At 37.0% G+C, this 24,311-nt stretch overlaps 1 protein-coding gene across 3 annotated transcripts; it reads right to left on the reverse strand.

Annotated features, from left to right (window-relative positions):
- Positions 1-688: 688 nt before the first annotated feature.
- On the reverse strand, positions 689-24,311 carry SLC30A4 (solute carrier family 30 member 4). 3 transcript variants are annotated; one of them, XM_054701189.1, is made up of 9 exons: positions 23,812-24,239; positions 18,390-18,536; positions 12,778-12,832; positions 10,811-10,896; positions 5,308-5,461; positions 4,108-4,309; positions 3,169-3,274; positions 1,541-1,675; positions 689-926 (listed from the first exon to the last, which is right to left on the reverse strand). In XM_054701189.1, the coding sequence occupies exons 1-9, from the start codon at positions 24,200-24,202 to the stop codon at positions 772-774; spliced, it is 1,431 nt and encodes a 476-aa protein (XP_054557164.1). In that variant the 5' UTR covers positions 24,203-24,239; the 3' UTR covers positions 689-771. The 3 variants fall into 3 exon arrangements, with proteins under 3 accessions (XP_054557164.1, XP_037358309.1, XP_037358310.1); XM_037502412.2 differs by lacking the exons at positions 10,811-10,896; positions 12,778-12,832 and having other exon boundaries at positions 23,812-24,311; XM_037502413.2 differs by lacking the exons at positions 689-926; positions 1,541-1,675; positions 3,169-3,274; positions 4,108-4,309; positions 10,811-10,896 and having other exon boundaries at positions 5,390-5,461.

A 24,311-nucleotide genomic window follows, 5' to 3' on the forward strand; every position in this document is an offset into this window, starting at 1 on the left:
TTTGTTTTAAATCATCACATAGAAAATTGATTTCAAGATTAACTTCTGCCATTCAGAATACTATTGAAAATATTTCCTAATTAATGACAGTGACCACAATATGTAAAGATTTGATTCTCATAAGACTACAAACAGCCAAAAATGTTAACTTTGAGATTCAAAACCCTGTAACATCTGGAAAAAGTTGTTTATAAAGTATAACTATAACAATAAGACTTATTTGTGAAACATTTCTGAAACACTTAGGAATACATGCTTATTCCACTCTCTGAATATTTACTAGTACTTTCAGAAATCTGTTGAGAAATAATTTCTGTAAAAAGAGTTGGGTGTCAAATTCTAGAAGCTGGGTGTCCAAGAGTACATAATAAAAAAAAAAAAATTCAGTTTTCTAGCACTGGTTTGCTATAAAATGATCCTTAAGGAATTTTAGATACAAATACTGAATTCTTGATGCTTCCTTTAAGACATGCACTCTCTCATAATGGTCATATGATGAACTTGGATTGTCTTCTATGAGGTATCTGTAGAGTCATGTCTCATTCTGTAAACAGTGTTTTGGAAACATCTTCATCTGAAAATCATAGTGAAGTCTTATTTGTCCATTGAACAAAAACTAGCACTGTCAGGCTGGAGGGACTGTTTGGAGACACCAGTGCTTACATGGACACAGCTATCAGGTATTCCGTTTTCTCATTTAGGTTTGCATTTATTGCTCTCATGTCTATGACTTCAGCATAAATAAGGCAGTAGTCCCCAGTGTACATAAAATTAGGGACTGGAACTTTGACAGTTTGCACAAGTTCTGTCCACGTCTTGCCTGTAACTCTGAAGTTGAATAGTACATTTATACATGCCAAATGTGTTCAATAATAAATGCTTTGCTTTGGACTGTACTTCCTCCCATTTGGATGAACTTCCAGGAACTGCAATGTCAAGAAAACATCATTACTATTCATTGTACAGAGTTACACCCTAGTAAATAAGACGTAGGGGAAATATAACCCTAATATACTGCAAACATTTCATTTTTATCAAGAATACCTCCTTGAAGGTATTCTGTTAGACACGTATATCAGTTTACAAAGCCATTAATAGCTTCTCATTATTCCCATCTTTCTAGTCTACTATCAGGCAGAGAAATAATAGAAAATTACAAGTCTTTCATCTTTTGCATTTTTAATAAACCAGGCACATGTATTATTCTTATAAAAAACAAAATAAAAAGCTTCCATCTGTGAAAAAAATTCAGAAAATAAAAACAGAGTCTAGATTTTCTTGTGTAGAAAAAGCATGGTAATATACTTAATGACTCTAATTGGGAGGCAAAAATCAATCTGTAAATCTCATCATTTCAAAGAGATTGAAAATTATCGCTCTGCTATCAATATTGACCTGCAACTCACCTTCCAAAGAGCCTCACCCCTCCCTTAAAACAAATCTTCCCAGCAGTAAAGTCTTCCTATTTAATTATAAGCACAAATGTTTAATTCCAAAGCTAGAAGTCCACCAACCCCAGCATTTACTGTCAACAACATACTTAGCTGTATGTGTACTATGGCAGTAGGTTTTCCAGAAGTGAGAGACCAGATATTTAAATTCTCCACTGAATGTACATCTTCTATTTTCATCAAGGTTTCTTTGATAGAGTCTACATTCAAATGGCTTGGCACACCTGTTAGTTTAGAATATATACTTTATAAGTAAAGTTTATTTGGGGAAAAAAGTTACATATTACTGATAGGGTATTTTTGTCAAAGAAACCAAATGGCTTTACCAACTTCAGTTTAAAAAACACTTTTAGGGCCTCCCCTGGTGGCGCAGCGGTTGAGCGCTGGGCTGTGAAGCTGCCTGCAGCCTCTGCAGTGCCGGTTCGATCCCCGGCTGCTCCCCGGCCACCAAAGGGAGGGTCCCACATGGCGCGCAGACCTCTTCTGCCGCCCGCTGCTCCCCTCAGCAGTGTACTTGGGTCCTTCTGCCTGCTCTGCTCCCCGTTCTGGCTCTGGTGAATTCTCTCACCCACCCGCGCTTCTGACTATACCCAGTGCTTGCATAAATAAATAAATAAATAAATAAATAAATAAATAAATAAATAAATAAAAAGAATGAGAGCTCGTTTAAAAAAAAATAAAAATAAAAAACACTTTTAAATGTATTAATATGTTAGGGTAAACCATGCACATATACAGTATATATGAGGTTAATGAATTCTTATGAAAATGTTCATTCTCATTAAATGAAATGTCAGTCAAACCAGAATACTGTATTTAACAAATACGCTAGGGGAGACAAAAGAAGAAAAAGGAAAAAGAAAGAAAGGAACATCCAATTATGATAAACCTACTGTTGAGAACTTATATTTAATGTTTATATATAACATCAGCAAGGCAAGGATGTTGAAAACAATATAGTTAAAAACACAAATACATGTATAAAATATAGCCAAGCAGCAAGTTAAGTGGGAATTAACAAATTAATAAACCACTAAAACATAATTGCATTAAGAACCAAAGATGGGCCTCCCCGGTGGAGCAGCAGTTGAGCGCCGGGTTGCGAGACTGCCCGCAGCCTCTGCAGCACCGGTTCGATCCCTGGCTGCCAGACGAGGGTCCCACATGGCGCACAGACCTCTACTGCCGCCCGCTGCTCCCCTCAGCAGTGTACTTCGTCAGTCTGCCTGCTCTGCTCCCCGTTATGACTCTGGTGAATTCTCTCACCCTCCCGCGCTTCTGACTGTACCCAGTGCTTGTATAAATAAATAAATAAATGAATGAAAAATATAAAATAAAAAAAAAAAAAAAAAAAAAAAAAAAAAAAAAAAACCAAAGAATTGCAATCTTGTCCCAGATACACAGTTTATTTGCAACATGACCTCAATCAAGTTCTGTTATCCCTCTGAGTGTCAATTTTCTTACTTGGTAAATGGGAATAACAGTCTGCCTTACCTTCTTTTCTTATCTACTATAGGATCAAATTGGTCATAGATGGGAGAGTGCATTGCTTCTAATGTTACACACATATAAGGTAGTATTACTAGAGCCTAAAGAGTATCAGTAAAACAAAGGAAAAGACATGGCTTCTACCCTAGAGTGTTCCCCCTACACCCCTACCCTCAATCTGATTTAGGGAAGCAATAAACCCACAATGGGGAAGTAAGTGAAATCTTACCTTCTAGTATTATAACTACTGTGTCCCATATGATGCGGAATGTTGTAAAAGCCACGAGTAGTGAAAATACATATGTGCAGATGGGATCAGCAATCTTGTATTCTGGCTGAAAGGTAACAGATCAAAATTGCGTCATTAAATATAGACAGACATAAAACAGATTATAAAGCAAAAAAGCACAGCATATTTTTTCCCCTATTTTTTAGCTTGCTTTAGCAGGGTTAGAGGTGTCACCTTTAGAACTTGGATATTGCAATGGGGAAATAGTTTCACTTTTTCCTACAATGTTTACATGCCTTTCCTCATGGGACCCATTTATAGATGTCCAATCTTTTGTTCTGTTGTTTTACTCTGTACTTCTCTAACTCTCCCACTCTGATTTAACCATGAAATACTAGAGGTACACAAAATTTTAGCTATCATCTATCTGGTCTTTGCCACTAATATTAAAGAGAAGGGATCTCAAGTTTAGAGTTGAAGGATTTGCTCAAGGTATAAGCATTCATGACAGAGACAAGACAGGAACCCACATCTTTGGATTTCTAGTCCAGTGCACATTCTAAAACCTAGCAGTTCAGTTAGAAGGCTTAACGTTGAGTTTTCCAGTGAACGTGCTACCAAAGCCAATCACACATAAGTTTCCCCATAAGGACATACTATATATTATGTTTAGTGTTAGCAACAAACTATACTTGTGACTCAAGCTTGCATAAATGCAAAACAAATAGGACTGGCATTGGATTGGTGTCCTATATACTGATAAAAAGACAATCACTTTTACTTTAATGTCATGTATATTCATACTGATTTTTAATGATGCATACCTGAAACTTATATAATGTTATAATGCAATGCTATTTCAATACAAACACAATCATCTTTAGTTTTAATGCTGAAATTAAATACATTTTAAAATAGAAAAATTAGCAATCATATTACCTTGAATCGTATGATGTATGCAGCTATTAGCACACCAACACTCTGTACCAAATCCCCCAAGGCATGTACAAATGCAGCTCTCACTGCCAGGCTATCTTGCCCATGGTTGTGTCCACACCCAGAACCCATGGTAGGAGAACTCGAAGGCAGCGAGTGGGAATGGGCATGATGGTGACCAGACTGGTTCAAAAGAAACCCCATTCTGTTAAAAATAAAACATCATTATTTTTCCTACTCATTGATAAAAATATTTACTAGTCAAGACCCTAGGGTTGCAACATGGAACTAATTCATTTAATAAATGTTTAAGCACCTATTATGTAGCAGGGAGTCTTCCAGGCATTGTGGTCAAAACAGTAAATATGACAGCTTATCCACTGTGAATGTCCCTCTCATGCAGAGAGAAAGGCACACACATACATAATGTACTGTAGGGCACAGTGATTGCTTTGACGAGAAGTAAAACATTGCAAAGGAATGGAGAGTGACGGGGAAATGGTCAGTTTCTCAGATTCCATCTGAGCAGAGATTTGAATGAAATCAGGAAGCAAGTGGTGGTGGAAGAGTATTGTTCTAGATAGAAGGAACAGCAGGTAAAGGTCCTGAGTTGAAAATATGCTCTGTATGCTTAAAATAAGAGAGTCAATGTGGCTAAAATAAAATGAGCAAGAGTGTTAGGATATGAGTTAGAGGAATAAACAGGATCTTATTAAAACGGATATTGTAAGGACTTTCGATTTTATTCAACTTATAACCACTAGACCAGAGATTAGCAGACCACATATAGACCATATTTGGGAAGAAAAATTAATGTAATACATAATTTAAGAGTATTAGTGCACATTACTAAATACATGTATAATGGTTTCTAAGTTCATAGTACTTGAAAATATTGATGTGAAAATAATATAGAATGTGTAATACTAATGGTAGGACACATGTCATTATAACTTTGTGCAGTCATAGAAAGTACAACAGCAAGAGGAGAGTGAACCCTAATGTAAATTTTGGACTCTGTGTGATAATGTGTTAATTTAGGCTCATCAATTGAAACAATGATAGCACTTTGGTGGGGGATGTTGACAATGGAGAGGCTATGCATGTGGGAGGGTAGGGGATACAAGGGAAATCTGTTCAGTTTTGCTGTGAAAATTATTCTAAAAAGTAGTCTATTAAATTATTTTTTAAAATAGTGCTTACATTATGTTAACTGCAACTCCAACAGCTGCAGTAATAAGCATTATATCTCCATTTATTTCATATTTCATATGAATAGTTCTTTGGACAGCTTCATACAGGAGGAATCCCATAAGTATATACACCAACAGCACACTAATCATAGCCGACAAAACCTCTGGAGGGAAAAAAAACAACAAATATATTCACAGGATGGCTGTTACACTTTATGCAAGCCAAATATAGTACAATCTCTTGTCTATATCGCATTTCCTTTATTTTGTCATATTATTTTTCTTATTTAAAAAATGTTTATAGTTGGACTGATGTGAATCCTCTACTATATAACTCCCACCATATTTTCCCACCTACATCTTAGCATCAAACTATTTATGTTTATAGACACAGTGGGAAAAAAAAAGAAAAATGCTTGTAATATACATGATCACATTGTAACATGCATGGTTTTTTAAATATACTTAAAAAATTAATTACAAAGTAAACAACCCATAAGAAAAATGGGTAAAGACACATATAGTAACATATAGAAAATAAGAAGAAACGGCCAATTCCTCAAAATCAATTGTAATACGATTAAAATGAGAATACTATGGGCCTCCCTGGTGGCGCAAGGGGTTAAGCACCGCACTATGAAGCAATCTGCAACCTCTGCAGCATGAGTTAGATCCCAGGCCGGCCAGGGAAAAACCCACATGGCAAGGCAGACCTCTCCTGTCTCTCGCCTGTGGCTCCCCTCAGCAGTGTCTTTCAGTCAGTCTGCCTGTTCTGTTCCCCACTCTGTCTCTGGTGGATCCTCTCATCCCTGCATCTCCGGCCTGTACCCCAGCTCTTGTATGCATAAATAAATCTTAAAAATATAAAATGAGGGGGCCTCCCCGGTGGCGCAGCGGTTGAGCGCTGGGTTGCGAAGCTGCCCGCGGCCTCCGCGGCACTAGTTCGATCCCCGGCTGCTCCCCGGCCACCAGAGGAGGGTCCCACATGGCGCGCAGACCTCTCCTGCCGCCCACTGCTCCCCTCAGCAGTGTGCTTCGGTCCTTCTGCCTGCTCTGCTCCCTGCTCTGGCTCTGGTGAATCCTCTCACCCTCCCGCGCTTCTGACTGTACCCTGTGCTTGTATAAATAAATAAATAAATCTTTCAAAAAAAAAAAAAAATAAATAAAATGAGAATACTATTTCTTTGTGCCTTACTAATATGGCAAAAATTAAAAAGTTTGATAATGGAGTTAGAAAGGATATAATACTTGTGAAAGTATCAAACAGAACTACTATTTTTGGGGGGAGCAATTAGTAAAAATAATATGTTACAAGCAATTAGTAAAATGTACATATTTCTCAATTCTAGGAATCTATCCAGTAGAAACTCATCCATATGTATATAGTCATATCTATAAGATTTTTCACTGTAGCTATGTCTGTATTATCAAAAAAAGATCTGGAAAGATCTTACATGTCAATCAACAAAGTATATAATATGAAAAACCATACAGCTATTTGTATTTTATTTTTTTTAAGATTTATTTATGCATACAAGAACTGAGGTACAGGCCAGAGGTGCGGGGGAGGGGGTGAGAGGATTCACCAGTGACAGAGCAGGGAACAGAACAGGCAGACTGACTGAAATACACTGCTGAGGGGAGCTGTGGGCAAGGCAGGAGAGGTCTGCTGCACCTTGTGGATAGCCCCCTGGCCGGGGATCAAACTCGTGCTGCAGTGGTTGAGGACAGCTTCATAGGTTGTGTCTTAACCCCTTGAGCCACCAGGCAGGCCCTATTTGTATTTTAAAAAGTAAAATGCGCTTTGACCCAGGAATTCCTCTTCTGGGAGCACTGTACACACTTACGGCAATTGAGTTACACATGTGCACAATGAGGTATGTTTTGAGGCCATTTCTCAAGCATCATATATAATGGCAAACAATTGGAAACAATAAAAAATGTGATTAGTAGGGAACTTGTAACACAGAATATTTTCTAAGAAAGTTAGGTAAAATTAAGCAAATTATATAACAGTGCATATAACATGTTATCATTTATATGAAAAGAAAAAGGAATACATAAATAATGATCTTTATATGAAATCTCTGGAAAGATATAAAATACTGATAAAAACTGGTTATGAGGAGAATGGGTAGCTTAGAGAAAGGATGATGTTTACATGAGTCATCTCTGTGAATTTTCTACAGCATGACTATCATTTTCTACTATGTGTGACTATAAATTAGAAATAATTTTGTATCTTTTCAAAATTACAAAAAGTCGGGCAATGTAAGTACAAATAAGAGTAATTAACATTAGGGCCTCCCCGGTGGCGCAACAGTTGAGCACTGGGCTGCGAAGCTGCCCGCAACCTCTAGTGGCGTCGGTTCGATCCCCGCCCAATGGGCAAGGGTCCCACATGGCGCGAGTCTGCCACGCTCGCTGCTCCCCTCAGCAGTGTACCTCATCAGTCTGCCTGTTCTGTTCCCCCGCTCTGGCTCTGGTGGATTCTCTCACCCTCCCACGCTTCTGACTGTACCCAGTGCTTGTATGTATGTATGTATGTATAAATAAATAAATAAATCTTTTTAAAAAAAGAGTAATTAACATTATATTTAAAAAGTATGGACACTTAGAACAATAAACTCAAGAAAATACGTTTAAAGAAAACTTTCTCTTTTGGGAAACCAGACTTTAATCCTGTTGACTATTAAAAAGAAAACTGTTATCTGGGACAGATCACTGTTCAAAGGTCCCAGGAAGTAAACTGGACTTTGATATATCTAGTTACAATGCATAAATTACAACAACTGCTGGAAAAAGTACCTGAAAACATCTCATTAATGTAGCCAATATGCCAATAATATCCTGTATCAGATGTTGGAATAAGACCAAAAAAACCATATAATTCCTATTCCTCACATATTAATCATCATACTTTGAAAGAGAAATTGGGCTGAAGAAGTGAGAGAAAAGACCAAGTGAAATACAAAACTGTGCAGAGACTTCCATATCAAGCACATATTCTAAGTTCCCCAATAAGACCAAGTCTTTTTCCATGTGACATATGCCATAACACTAGTAGAGTGGCTGGTATGTAGCAGGTACTCAAATATTTATGGATGAATTCGCAGAATGAAGTTAGTCTACAGTTGAGCTAGGGAAGCCGATAAAAGACTACAGTTAAGAAGGTTAAGCTAAATATGAATAATAAATTATTTACAAAATTCTCCTAAACAAGCAGCAAATAGGTTAAAAGAGACTTAAGCCAAAGGCAAGACAGAAAAAACATGATATTTTCTTGTCTGATGCTGTAATTCTGATGGCAAAGTTTACATACATCTATATGTATGTAATGTATATGTACTAAACATTCTAGTAGAGCAAGTACTGGTATTTCATTTAGTTTTATTTCATATTACACTGATATTTAATTATATTGAACGTTGGTTTTAATTTGCTTATTGGCTGTATGCCTTTTAAGTAAACTGTTGTAGTTTCTACCTAATTTAATGACTATTTTTAATTGTGAATTTCTAGTAGGCACTCATACACACTATGTTGTTTGTAAGGTATATTGTATTGTGAATATTTTCTCCTCTCTAGCTTGAATTTCTATTTTCTCATAATATCTTTTAATTTTAATTAAATTTATATTTTTTTCTTTAAAAAAACAAAGTAAACTTAAATAATATAAAGAATCAATAATTAAAGAAATTGTAAACTATACTACTCACGAACTAGTAGCCTCCTTTTTTTCACAAAGAAGGATAACTTTAATTATGTGTCAAGGTTGAAAGTAGTCATTAGGCTACCATAGTTTTTAAGGTGTCTTAATCCTTTTTAATATGAACTACTAAAGCAATACTTTTTACATGTATAAAGATTCTGTAGTTAAATAAGTAAAGAACATAGAGACTTGATTTCTTAGGAAAATTTAAAACCAATAATTTAAAATTCTTTCAAAACCCCCTCTAATTAGGTTGACCATACTTTCCAGTTTTGCCAGGAAAATCCTATTTGTACCTGTTGTTCTAGCATAAATATTATTCCTTCTGCCCCATTTCATTTTAAAAGTGTCTTGGCTTGGGTGATATTAGGTTTGCCAGGCAAAATACTCATGCCCAGTAAAATTTTCATTTCAGACAAACAAGGGTAATTTTTTAATTTATGTCCCATGCAATATTTCAGACATATGAGGTGTCCTGTAGTTGTTTTTGTGGCATGTATGCACACATGCTAAATCTGGCATCCCAGTGATAATTTTCTTGAACACTTGAAATTGCTTTTTTGTGAACTCTCAAAAAAGGTAAAACCACATTCAAAATAAAGCAAAATGGGAAGTCAAAGTAAAACAAAACCAAAGTTTCTTGGGATGGAGGACTCAGAAGGCCTACTGTGGTCCTGAAGCCAGCAGCTGAAACTCAGCAGCTGAAAACTCAGTTTTTTTGTTTGATTATTATTATTTTATTTATAGCGCTGGGCACAGTCAGAAGCGCGGGAGGGCGAGAGAATTCACCAGAGCCAGACGGGGAGCAGAACAGGCAGACAGACGAAACACACTGTTGAGGGGAGCAGTGGGCGAGACAGTCCTGTCACACCATGTGGGACCCCTGCCGGGGGCCAGGGATCGAACTGGCACTGCAGAGGCTGCAGGTAGCCTTGCAGCCCAGAGCTCAACCGCTGCGCCACCAAGGGAGGCCCTCCACATTACAGTTTTAACCCACTTGAGCTGCATAAAAAGGATCAGATGCCTGCCCTCAGTTAAGAGCACTGGAATTCAGCTGATTCCTAGATAGTTTTCAAATCACACATTGGGACACTGCTATCAGCGACATCCCTTTTCCAGCAATTAATAAGGAATGTGCTTCATGTTTAGTTCCCTTGGTGAAAAACAAAGACATTTTTAATAATTTTCTATTCTAATTACCTATAAAGTATCTTTGATAAATGCAAAAGAAAAATTTCAGTACACTTTCAGAGCTGAGATTTATAATTGAAAAGTGTAAGGCACAGATAATACTACCGAGTTAAAAAACCCTAATAGATTAGTAATATGATCATTTATTCTGATAAAATCAACAAAAAGCTCTTTCACTGTGAATAAATTAAACTTTGGTGAAATATGGATTAATTAGAACTGAATAGGGCTAATCAGTATTTTAGCATTTTTTCATAGTATTTTTAATGTGATGGAATGCAGATAAACATAGGCAAGATAGTCTTTTCCCCACAACATCTGAGAGAGAGGGAAGTTTTCAATCAACAACCAAATTATGACCTTGGGTTGGTATCCAGTCACATACATACAATACAACTTTTCAAGACAAAAGGAGAGCATAACATACAGAATTGAAACCCTAGATTTCTGTGAAAATTATATATCCTGTTAAAGTTAGGTGAAAAAGACTGACCACAAATTTACCATAAATGGAAAATTCTTCAAAGAGATTTTTATGGAAATTCTAGAAGACCTATTATAATAGTACTTCTAACATTTTACTACTTTACACACAATTAAATCACCCCACCTGGCTGAATGTAGCACTGCAGTAGGAAGTAAGATGAATAAATGTTTTGTTTTGTTTTGTTTTTACACCGCTGGGATCTTTTCTTTCTGTTGCATAAAAGCAAAAGCAAATGTTTATGATCAATGATCTTTATTTTTTTTAAGCTACCTAATTGACTTTATTAAAAGATTCATGATAGGGCAGCATCCCACCGAGCAAGTAGAAAAGTACTGCTTCAATGATATTTAAAGACCAGAATATACTGAATTTCACAGAGAATAAAGTTTTGCTGTGAATGGCTAATGAGAGAAAACAGAGATGGCTATCAAGTTTCAGTAGTACTGTAAAATATGAAAAGTTTATTATACACCTTAACACATTAGTAAGTTGCCAAAACCGGAGTTTCAAGGTTCCTATGAGAAGTATTTGAGTCCTCTGTCATTCTCATCACATTATCTTATAACCCTTTATAGCACTTACTAAAAATGATGATTATGTTGTATTATTTACATATTTACTCCCTATCTCCCTATCCTTTACTACTGAATATATCATTCACTTACTCAGCAGGTAACTATAGAGCACTTATTCAGTGATTGAGTAGTTAATTTGCTTTGATTATGTAAATACCACTCAACCCAAGCAAGCTGCTTTCATGAGTGCGGCCTAGATATACTGGCCTACCATATCTGTTAGCTTTTCTAACGCTATGATGCCAATAATGAGGATATGTCACTTAAATTACAGAACACTTGTCTTTCTATTCCTCCTACTGCCTCAAAGAACTATATATAGCAGGCATCTAAAGATAGGTTTCACAAGTCTATAAAAATCACCAGGGAGAGTGGAGATAGACTCTCTCTTCTTTATTTAACTTCTCTTTTCTACCTTCTTCCAATTGGACACTAGAGGTTCCAATTTGAAAGAAGGTAGAAAAGAAATAGAAGGAAAATCAGTGGGTTGTGTTGGATTGGCTTAGAACTTCCAAACTAGTATGTTTTTTAACTCAGCACAAGACAACTGTATTACACTCAGGCTAAAGATATCATGTAGGATTCTCAGGAACCATTGTTGTCACTAGAATGCCAAGCTAAACTGCACAGTCTTCTTTGGATCCTTTCCCCACCTATTCTAAATAATATCCTATTTTCTACCTTCTTACCACTCACTCTACTCCATACCTACGGTGCCTGGTACTCTCTAGTTCACATTTGGCAGTCCAACATTGACCACCACTCAGATGCTCCTCCTGCCTTAGTAAAAACTCCCATTTCTGGGAGTATAGATGTTCATGTGATTTGATGTAACTCTCACTAAGATGTGAATAGTTAATAGGTGTTACTCTTGTCATGGAAAGAAGCTGTTAGATTGTTGACTAAGGAAGAGACTGTTTCCTTGGTTACAAATGGGGAATGATTTTTTGTAGCTGAGTACTTTCTGCTTCTGCATCAGGGGATATAAAAACAAACTACAGAATTAGTATTATAACCGAATACCTACCTCAAGACAATTGTCATCTAGCCAGATCTGCCAGAGGTCTTTGCTCAGCAGAACTACACATTGCTAAGACTCCTGCACTGTCACTTTGCCATTAACCTAGGCTGGTGATTTGCATTGCCAAGGTATAAATCTTGCTTTTTAATTATTATACAAACAACTTTGCTTACTGCAGTCTTTTAACATGATCACTACCTTTATCTAACCCATTCAGCCTCTTCAGCCCAAGAACTGGAAAAAAATTCACATAAATAAAGGCCACTTATTTGCTCATAACCCATAGTGAAGGATAAAAGCAGACAGCAAGCAAGGGAATGGGGACGGCTCCCTTTTGAATAGCATTTCCCTTTGTCTGGGAGACAGTGCCATATACAGCTCCTTAGGGCTTGTGGGATTTTCTCCCATGGTGTGGTTTCATTAGGTTTTCAATTTTACTAATTTCTAATGACATACTTATAGTCAAGTAAATCAGGCATTTAAAAATAACTCACATATGGTGCCTATCCTGCTCCCCCTCTTCTCCGAAAGAACTGCCACTGTAGCTCACTATAAAGTAATAAGAAAAGAAAAATAAAAAGAAAAACCTGGATAATTTTATACAACCTATGAGTTCACATTAAGGAAGGGAGAATAGCAACAGAATGAAAGTGACTCTTGGGCTTAATTCTACAGCCTTCCAGTTACCTTGACTGGCTAATTTTTTGCTAAAATTAAAAAAGGTTCATAAAGTCTTGAGTTCAAAAGCACATCTTTAAAAACTTTTTGAACCATCAAGGTGAAACACCTTTGTTTGCTCTCTAGCACCTAGAATAGTAAATGTGATTTGTTTCCACATTATAAAGTTTAACCAAAAAATTTAAAGATTGGATGCTCCACATTTATAGTGACATTCCTATATAGATACAGAAAAGTCACATATAAATCTTGAATTCATTTTAAGTTGTTTCTAGAGGAGAATAAATAAGACTGAATAAAAGGAGAATAAGTGAAGACTGCTTTTTAAATGCTGGTGCACTCTTCTATATGCTTTACAGATATTAACTCCTTCACTATTCTTAACAACTCTAGGAGACAGGCACTATTACTGGCCTCATTTTACCAACAGGAAATGGAGGCATAAAGATGTTAGGTAACTTGTCCAGGGTCAAACTAGTAAGGTGAGGGAACCAAAACTTTTATTTCAGGGACTGTGCTTTTTTTTAAAAAAAAAAAAAGATTTATTTTTATTTATTTATGCATATAAGAGCTGGGGTGTAGGCCAGAGGTGTGGGGGGTGAGAAGATTCACCAGAGACAGAATGGGGAGCAGAACAGGCATATCTACTGAAATACACTGCTGAGGGGAGCAGCAGGCGAGACAGGAGAGGTCTCTGCACCATGTGGGTCAGCTCCCTGGCAGGGGATCTAATTCCTGTTGCAGTGGCTGGTGATAGCTTCATAGTGCTGAGAATAAGTGCCACCAGTGAGGCCCAGGGACTGTACTCTTAATTACTTCTCATTGTTGCCTCTCACGGGTATTTGTAAACACCAATCAAAAATCCATAACCAAGTCCATAGATAAATATATACCAATCAAAAACCTACAGAAACTGTGATCTTTAAAGTAGAATGCTGTCCCCATACACAAACATAAAATGGCAATGACAGTGAAACTATGGCTTGATATTTACTATTGTCAGTGCAGAAGAAATCTCCAAGAAACTTAATTTTCTACTTCTTCATGTAGAATCCCAAGGCAATTAAATGTGTTCGGTTTTAGGCCTCCCTGGTGGCGCAAGGGGTTAAAGACGCAACCTATGAAGCTGTCCGCAGCCACTGCAGCACAAGTTCGATCCCTGGCCAGGGAGATACCCACATGGTGCAGCAGACCTCTTCTGTCTCGCCCACTGCTCCCCTCAGCAGTGTATTTCAGTCAGCTGCCTGTTCTGTTTCCCTCTCTGTCTCTGGTGACTCCTCTCACCCTCCCATACCTCTGGCCTGTACCCTAGTTCTTGTATGCATAGATAAATAAATCTTTAAAAATAAATAAATAAATAAATGTGTTCGGTTTTATTCAAAAGGAACAAGAAAATACAGTTTCTGAGTAGTTGTTAAGGGGTCATTCTCTTTAAGCTCCAAACTTGTCAAATCAGAAGTGTCTATATACTGGTCAGGATGTAGAATTCTGTAATAAAATTGCTGCCTCCAGATCTCAAACTGGATATACAGAAGCTGCTTTTTGCAAAGGAAAGGGAGTTAGGACAGAACATTCCCTTACTCTAAATCCACAACATTTCCTTAATCCCAAACCTAATCCAGAGCACAGCCCTCACTTTCTTTTATTCTATGCAGCGGAAGCTGCAGAGGGAGAAAAGTGTGAAGCTAGCAGTGTGAAGCTATAAGGTATTTAAGGAACCATTTCATAAAATAAAAATGTAAGGTGAAGCAGCAATTACTGATGTAAAAGCTGTAGCAAATTATCCAGAAGTTCCATCTAAGATTACTGAGGAAGGAAGGTGGCTACAGATATTTGATGTAGTTGAAACAGCTTTATATTGGAAGAAGATGCTATTTAGGACTTTCATAGCTAGAGAGAAGTCAGTGCGTGGATTCAAAGCGTCAAAGGACAGGCTGACTTTCTTGTGAGGGACTAATGCAGCAGGTGACTAAGTTGAAACCAATGCTTATTTACCATACCCCAAATCCTAGGACCCTTAAAAATGATCTATTTTGCTTATGTTCTACAAATGGGACAACAAAGCCTGGATGATGGCATATATGTTTACAACACAGTTTACTAAATATTTTAAGCCCATTATTGAGTCTTACTGCCAGAAAAAGAGACAAATGCATCTTATACAAATGCATCTAGTCACTCAAGCGCGCTGATGGAGATATACAAGGAGATTAACATTGTTTTCATGGCTACGAACATGGGACCCATTCTGCAGCCCATGAATCAAGGAGTAATTTTGACTTTCTAGTCTTATTATCTAAGAAATACATTTTGTAAAGCAATGGCTACTACAGATAGTGAATCCTTTGAGGAAACTGGGCAAAGTCAATTAAAAATATTTTGGAAAAGGATTTACCATTCTAGATGCCATGAAGAACATTGGTGATTCATGAGAGGAGCTCAAAATATCAACATTAACAGGTGTTTGGAAGATTTTGAGTCCAACCCTCACAGATGACTTGAGGGGTTCAAGATTTCAAATTAATAAAGCAACTGCAGATGCGGTAGAAATAACAAGAGAACTAAAATTAGAAGTGGAGCCTGAAGATGTGATTGAATTGATGAAAATGTATAATCAAACTTTAATGGATGAGGTATTTAACGAACAAGTAAGGAAAATAATTTCTGGTGATGGAATCTACTCCTGGTAAAGAAGCTATGAACATTGGTGAAATGACAGCAACAGATTTAGTGTATCAGTGACAGAGTTTGAGAGGGCTAATTGTTTAAAAAAAGTTCCTCTGTGGCGTAAAGGCTACCAACCAACATTGTATTCTACCAAGAAATCTTTTATGGAAGAGTTCTCTGATGTGGCACACTTCATTGCTGTCTTATTTTAAGCAATCGCCAGTCACTCCAGCCTTCAACAACCATCACCCTGACTAAATCAGCAGCCATCAACACGGAGGCAAGACCTTCCACTGGCAAAAGGTTAAGGCTCAATAAAGGTTAGCATTCTTTCAGCAAGAGATTTTTTTTTAAGTTAAGGTATGCACATTAATTTTTTTAGACAGAATGCTATTAAGGACTTAACAGACTACCGTACAGTGTAAACTTAAATTTCATATGCACTTGGAAGCCAAAAAATTGGTGTGACTTGCTTTATTGCAATATTTGCTTTATTGTGAAGGTCTGGAAGAAAACTTGCACTATCTTCGAGGTGTGCCTGCATGCAGATAAACACTAAGTACTTCTTTGACAATTAATGGAATTTTCATAATTATGGGTTCTTAATTTATTTTATGTAGGACTTGCTATGTTCTGATACCCCATGTTTCTAAGGGAGAATTCTACTGTTTTTATTAGAATTCCAAAGGGTCTATAACCTAAAAGAGGTTAAGAACCACAGCATTAAATGAAATGCACTCTCAAAGAAAAGGTAAAAATCCCCATTCCATGATTCTGTACTTGAGTTTTAGATCTTAAAATGCAGGTATTTAAATCACAAAACAATGAAGTCTGAAAATCATTCTGAAGTTGTTTAAAAACCCCAAGGCAATCAGTAAACAAATGCATAATATGAAGGTAAGCAGCAGGGTTTCTTATAGGAACACTTCCACATGCATTTTGCAGTGACTTAGAACAGAAAAATCTGACTTGGGGCTTTAGGGCTTTCCTACAGTGGCTGGGAGTGCCGAGGGTGGGGATACCAGGTAATTTCCCTGATGACCTGGATAGTTACTTGGGATACAGCCATTCAGACACAACATGAAGTTTTGCATTACAAGACCAAGTCATAGATTTTAGAAGACACAGATGCTAAGTTAAGATCAGGCTCAAAAGTAACAAAGAGGAGGAACTGTTTGATAGATAAACCATGCCAGTGCCAGAGTCCCTACAAAATAAAACTATATTAATTCTGGTTAAGATGGGTTTTGTTGAAGTTATCTAAATGTCAACCTTGGGGTTCCAAGTAAATGACATCCGGTCATACATGGTACTTTAGGTAAATTGTCATATATCTATTTTAAAAGATTTATTTATTTATGCACATAAGAGCTGGGGTATAGGCCAGAGGTGGAGGTGAGGGTGAGAGGATTCACCAGAGACAAGAGTGGGGCACAGAACAGGCAAATCTACTGAAATATACTGCTGAGGGGAGCAGCAGGCAAGACAGGAGAGGTCTGCTACACCATGTGGGTCAGCTCCCTGGCCAGGAGTGAATTCTTGCTGTAGTGGCTGCAGATTGCTTCATAATGCTGAGACTTAACCCCTTGCGCTACCAAGGAGGCCCTGTTTTATAAATATTTTTAAAATAAGTAAAAAACCAAAAACACAAAACATAACAAAGAAGCAGTGTTACGCATGTAACATTATGACTTTAACCTTTTAAATATTAGAATTTATTCATTTATTGCACAAAAATGAGTAGCAATGTAAGGGGAAAAATACCAAAAATAAATATTAGAATTTTTTCAAAACTGGAAAATTAAAATGTGTGCCTTGATAAAGAAAGAAAATTCAGTGATACTATTAAAATATGGTAAAGAGGAGTTTATTCATGGGGGTAACCTATTTACTGATAGTTTATAGGGACTACTGTAATGGGGAGAGCATGAAAGACTGGGCTCTACTCTGCACTCTTCCTAGGCAAGTGGGAAGTTATAGCCAAGAAAGGGGCTAGGGAATGTTGATGGCTAGAAAATTACTAAGAGAAAACATCAGGGTCAAAGGGAATTTTACTTTACCAACCTAACAGATTTCTTGCTGAAGAGAAGGCAGGTCCATGAGACATCACCTGAAGGATGACTGATCAGATATTGAGAGTTTGCTTCTGTTAAACTGGCCTAGCAGAGTTCTTGTTAAAACTATATTTTATAGGAAAGTACATCGATAGGCTTGGAAGAAGGTTTAGGAGCCTGATTTTAAAAAGTCTCCTTCATTGGCTAAGCAATGAATCTTTATCATTATTTACAGACTTATGTTGACAGAATAGCTCCAATAAAGGTCAGCCATCCAGGGTATATTATATATGTAGAGTTATATATGACTATATATATATATATATTATAGTCATGCTTAAACCTGGGCTCCAGAAAGCTTTGGTTGGAATGCCTGACATGGAAGAAAACAACTGAAACGCATTAGCAAATTAAAGCCATATAGTTTTGCTTGGTTCAGTAAATAGAAGGTAAACTTTTTTTCTGATAACATCTTCAGGATGTAGAGAACTACATTTGGAGAATAATGATACATAATTTTATATGTGTAAGCTGTCTAGCTGACTGGGCTGAATGTTCCTGGAAGATAGGTATCTGAATAGATCTTGTTCATTTCTTTTCATTAGCTTTGTTCAATCAGGCTATCACCAGAGAGATTTCAGTAATCAAAGGTTCTAGTTCATTGTGGTTTTACTCTTGTAAACCTAAAAGAATTCCCAATTACCTACCTAAGCGATGAAATCCAAAGGTGAATCTTTTGGTTGGTGATTTTGAAGACAGCCACAAAGCAAGCAGGGTCAGTATGATGGCACTGAGATCAGTTAACATATGAAGTGCATCTGTCATAATTGCTAGGCTATTTGCAATGTATCCACCTTAGGGTGAGAGGGAAGAATTAAAATAATAAACATTAGCAATCAAAACAAAAATGTATAACATCCCACAAAATATTAATGCCTACTACTACATCTTTATTTCATTATAGTTACTTCGGGGTATACTGAAATTATATACAAACCATTTTAAAAAGGTATATGTGTTTTTGGTGAGCAGATCCATCCCTATGAATAGATTCTCTGAGTAGGCAGTCACCTTAAAAAACATTAAGAACCACTAAATTGGGGGCTAAAAAAATAAAGAGAAATTTTGTCTTAGCACTTTAGCTTTTACGCAATGTTTTAATCCTACCAATAGACAGTGAAATGTACAGCAGTGTGCAGGAGTGTGGGTTGACTCAATCTAGAAATGTATACCCTTCAGTTCTGGGGAAATTTCTTTAAGTATTTTGTTAATTATTTCCTTTCTTCTGCTTTCTCTAGTTCTAAAATTTCTATTATTTGGGATTGGAATGAATACTGATTTCCTTGGCTTTTCTCTGTTATTATTAATTCCTATGTGTTTGCTTTCCTCTGTATAGATTACCTTAACTCATTTTACTTTTCTGCTGAAAAATTTTATTCTTATGCTTTTACTGGTCAAAAGATCTTTTCTTTACCTGAATTCCCTTTCTAAAGCAGCTTGTTCTTATTTCATGGATACATGACTGACCTACTCTTATCTCTGGATACTAATTATATAAATATACTATTATTAGTATATTATTAATACTATTATCAGATTTGTTCTTAAACAGGTTTTAACTAATTTTCCTTGTTTTAGCCTTCTTCTTTAACCACACTTCTAGAAGTACCTGGTGCAACCAATTTTGGGCCTATTTAGGATTCTCTAGTGAAATAGCTCTCAACTGAGTCCCAGATCAGAAGTATGAAGTTCTCCTGGGAACTTGTTAGAAATGAAAATTCTCAGGACTTACCCCAGGCCCACTTAATTAGAAACTCTGGTGCAGCAATTTATGTTTTTAAGTTTTATAAGTGATTCTGATGTACTAGTAGTATAAACTGGTCGGTTCTTGGTTTTCCCCACTGCTTGCTTAGGATTTATTGGGTTTACTAAATCAGCTATTTCTTTATCTGTTTTCCTTCTAATTTTTCAAATTTGTGTTACCTATTGAAACCTCTCAAGTTTTCCCCATCTGTGTGGATTGGTATGTATACATATATATATGCATATATGTATATACACATATAAATGTATGTATACACACTTATGTAATTTAATTATATATATACACATATATTTATATATACACTTTTTAAGAGTTCTTTTATCATAGTTTAAGAAAGGTTTTAGGAAAAAGTAATATTAAATGCATGAATTCGTTTGCTATCTTTACTTGAAATCTTTTGCATTCACTCTTCAAGTGTTTTCATTTACAACAAAAACGGAGTTGTTAAAGTAATCAATAACTTGGTAACTAAATCCAAAAGATATTTTAGTTCTCATCTTACTAGCAGTTTAGACTTTTCAGCAGTTTCAGCTTATTTAATTCACCTTGAAATACTCTTTTCTTGGATTCTGAGCTATGTTTGCCCTCTGCATGACTTCTGTTAATCTAAATCTGAAACTTCAGCATGAAAGGAAAAGGCAAAGTGCATTTATTTGGGACTAAAGAATTGTAATTCAGCACACACAGATAGAAACTCAGGTAGAAAACCTAAAACTTGCCCCAAGGAGGGAGAAAGTCAGATTTTTACAGGAAAAAAAGAGAAGAATGAGGTAAGTAGCTAGAGGAAAGAACTGATTAATATTAAGGGACTTAAATTACTCTTAAGTGTACATAATTTGTTACTGATTCTCTAGAAAGGATGAAAAGGGGAATGTTTCTATCCTTTAGCTCAAAGTTCACAATCATCAGTTTTCAAACAGTTGTTTGCTTTATAGTGTCTTAAAAAAATTGCTTGCTTTTGGCCCAGAGGTCTTTGGTCCAATTCATAGACAAGTAAAGCAAATTTCTCTGCACTGGTTCTCTGGCTCCATTTTAAAATGGCTTTACAGATATCAACTTTTCATGCTCCTAAAACTGGAGTTCCTCAAGATTGGCTCTCTAGATAATTTTTTCCCATTCCTAGGACATTACAAATTGTATGTCTACATTGATATCTCACTTTTGAACTACTAATTCATGCTAATAACTCCTTAGACATGTTACTAGACATGTTATGTTCAGCTGCTCAGGTGAGAAACTTCAGAATCATTCCTGACACACTGCTCTCCCACTACACCCCTATCAAACCATCCAGCTTTGTCAGTGTTACCTCTAGAATGTTTCTTAATCGGTACATTTTTTTGTATTCACTCTAGACAAAGACATGAGCATTTCTTGCCTGGACCTATGGAAGAGCTTACTTGGTTCCATTCTTGCACCCTCCAGCTCATTCCCCACATAAGAGCTAGAGTAATCTTTTAAACAGGTAAATCCAACCATGTCACTCTCCACTTAAAAATCTTCACTAACTTCCACTGTACAGTGATGCTCAGCTTGCTGATGTGATCATGCTGAGAAATGCACCATTAGGTGATTTTGCTGCTGTGCAAATCTCGAGTATAATTACACAAACCTAGATGATATACCCTACTATATACCTAGGCTATATGGTGTAGCTTATTGCGAACACATCATGTATGCAGTCCATTGTTGACCAAAACATCGTTAAGCAACACATGACTATATTTAAAATAAAAACTACATTTATTTAACATGGTCTGTCAAGACCTGCCTGATCTGATCCCCTTACCTCTTTCTCTCTAGTTTACAACGTTCCGGCCAAACTGGTCTTCTTCTTAGTTCCATTTAAAGAATTGAAGGTTTTAGGACCTTTGTACATGTTGCCTCTTCCTTGGAAAATTCTATTCCCTTTGTCTGAATAACTTCTACTATTATTTTTTCAGTTTAACTTTACCTCACTCACATGTAAACTATGGTTATTATATCTTATGGTTATTATATCTTACATATCTTACCTATATCTTACATCATGTATATTATATCTTATATCTTGTTCTTTTTCTTCATAGCACATAAGATCATTTGAATTCTAAATTCAATGGTATGTTTATTTAGTATCTGTCTCATTATTAGGCTAAATGGTTTAGATCGTAGGGATCATAATAATCTCTGTTCTAACATGTGGCACAATGCCTGGACTATAGTAAGTACTCAAAAATACTTCCTTGAATGGAAGAAAAGAATAGACATTGTCAAATGTCTCAGACCAAGTTAGTGGCAAAGATTCAAAATCAAGTGTCCTCTTTCAAATCTCTAAAGCACCTCATTTTTTATTTCTCCATACTTCCTTTATTCCTAAGTGCTTTTGACACTTTAATAAATGCTCTTCTGTTTAATGAATAATGTTCAGAAGAATATTGTTAATGTCTAGCCTAAGTACTAGCACTTCTGTATTGTTTAACAAAGATTTTCATATTTGTCAATAGTATTTGAGAGGAAATATTCACTGTGGCCTTCACAAAACAACTTTTACTAAATAAGAAATTTTAAAAGTAGTACATCAGGACAATTATATCTTAACTTTAACTTAAGCAAAATAAACTAATTTTAAGGGGAAAATATGATTAATGTTAAACCTCAAATATTAAATATTAAGTTCAAGAACTACCAAGTCTGAATGATTCAGTATTCTAGTTGTGTGAATTTGGGCAAGTCATTGAATCAGTCTGCTGAGACCATGCCTTATTTGGCCACAGCTTCACTCCCTTAATTTCTTTATAACTTAGTCATTTATAATTGTCTGCAGAATAACAATTAACTAAAAAATTATTGAGTATCTACCCTGTGATAGTCATTCTAGGTACTGGGAATTCAGTGAAGAAGACAGGTGTTAAACAAGAAAACAGACAAATAAGGTAATCTCAGATGCTGAAGGTTTTTAAAATTGGCCAGGGAATAGGGGATATGAGGGGTTTTTTAGTCATACAGTAAAGGTTTCTCAGAGGTATCTTTCTGAGATGAGATGTGAATGACAAGAAACGCGCTACGAGAAGATCTGGGTAGAGGCATTCAGTGTTAAGTAGTTTATTCATTTGTGGACCATGGAATCAATGAAGTGCGCTGGGACCACAGTCAAAAAAAATGAAAATATATCACATAAAATAAAAATTTTGTTTTATATATATATGTAACATATGTAGATGTGTCTACCTATGAATGCATGTACACGTCACATAGTGTATTATTATAGTGAGGTCAAAAATCTTACAAGCCACTGAGGCAGAGGGAACTGCCATTTGCAGGCCTTGCAGGTAGTACAGAATGAGTGTAAAGAGAAAGGAGGCCAGCATGGCTGAAGTGAGCATGGGGAGAAGTGGTGAGGTGAGGTAGGAAATGTATTTTCCTACATACACTCTCCAGCCAGCATGTGAAATCTAGACTGCTCCCTCTCTTCTTGTCATAATTCATCATTAAGAGACAACATGGGAGAATAATCTCCCTGCTTTCATGTCACTCTGTAAACTGTCACCAAGCGAACTCAGCACTTAAACTACTGTGACCGTGAAATCAATCTCTAAACTAAGAATGCATTCTATAGTGAGGACATATTACTTGAATAATCAAAAAAATGAAAAATAAAACCTGGAGAAGCCCTCTGGCTCCTTTTAGATCTTCTTTACAGTGAAAAACTTTCAGGTGAGTTGGCAGTATTTAATTTTGCAAATCGTTTTGTTATAAACACAAAAAGAAATGGCATAAAGAGATAAATGTACAGAAGAAAAAAAACACAGAAACTGGAACACAGATCTGGCTCTTCTTCTATTAGCTACTTAAGTATTTTTTTTTTTACAACTTATTTAACATCTCATGCCCTCAGCTTCCTGACGTGTGAACAAGGTGGAGCAGGTGTTCAGCAAGGTCCCTTCATCATGTAAAGTTCTATGACTCTAAGCAATTTCAGAATCATTTACTATTTTAAACGCTGCAAAAATTAACCTGGTGTTTCTGCAGAATTTCTTTTTAAAAGAGGAAGTTACGAGATAGAAATGAAGAGGATGGCCTCAAAACTTCACAGCAGATGACAGTTTGAGCGCACTACAAGCCAAAGTCCCATTATCTCTGAAAGTCTCTCTCGCCCTTAGGTTGATCCGCACTTTGGATCCATGTGGCCCCATCACGACAGCCCTATCTCCATAAGCACCACCAGCCTTCCTGAAAAGAAAGTCTAAACTTCACATCACGTGTAACCACAGCTGGACAAAGATTGTGCAGGCAAGGTAAAGTGAGTTGGCAACACAACTCACCTACAAGTTCTCCAACCATGAAAAGCAAGTAAAGCACGGCAGCAATGGTCAACCTGGTCTTCACCTTTCTCTGCTTCAGCAACTCTCTCTGCCTGCTGCAGTTGTCACAGGGGTCCACCTTCAGGCTCAGCTGACTGTGGGCCATCGGTAAGTCCTGGTCCAGTAGGGAATCATCGTCGGCCTGGCGGGCCGGGTGCGCCCCGTTAACAGGCCTTTCCGGGGCTTCGGACCCGTCCTCGGCCACCACAACTCGAAGTTTGTTAAACCGAGAGAGCCCCTCGTCGCCCACCTCGTCGGAGAAGTCAAAGGCGCTGGTGTCATTCAGAAAGAGCGGGGCGTCATCCTTCCTCAGCAGCGATTTGAGGCGCTTCCACGCGCCGGCCCCGGCCATGGCAGAGGCTGAGCGGCCGCGGCGCGGAACGGCTCGGTGCAGGCGGGCGGCGGCTCCTACTTCACCGGAGCGCCGGCCCCCGAGGGCCGCGCCGCGCGTCCCTCCCCAT

Source organism: Talpa occidentalis, unplaced genomic scaffold (genome assembly GCF_014898055.3).
Source record: "Talpa occidentalis isolate TD23 unplaced genomic scaffold, MPIMG_talOcc4v2.1 talOcc4.11, whole genome shotgun sequence".
In the NCBI taxonomy this organism is placed as follows: domain Eukaryota; kingdom Metazoa; phylum Chordata; class Mammalia; order Eulipotyphla; family Talpidae; genus Talpa; species Talpa occidentalis.

What these genes read in the sequence shown, in the direction of transcription:
- SLC30A4 (XM_054701189.1), bottom strand. Translation starts at nt 24,202, where the DNA reads ATGGCCGGGGCCGGCGCGTGGAAGCGCCTCAAATCGCTGCTGAGGAAG. An exon ending in GCAGTGCTACATTCAGCCAG is followed by an intron (nt 5,462 to 10,810) that starts GTGGGGTGATTT and finishes TTTTCCCTCCAG; the next exon opens with AGGTTTTGTCGGCTATGATT. An exon ending in GGAGTTGCAGTTAACATAAT is followed by an intron (nt 4,310 to 5,307) that starts GTAAGCACTATT and finishes TATTTTTAACAG; the next exon opens with AATGGGGTTTCTTTTGAACC.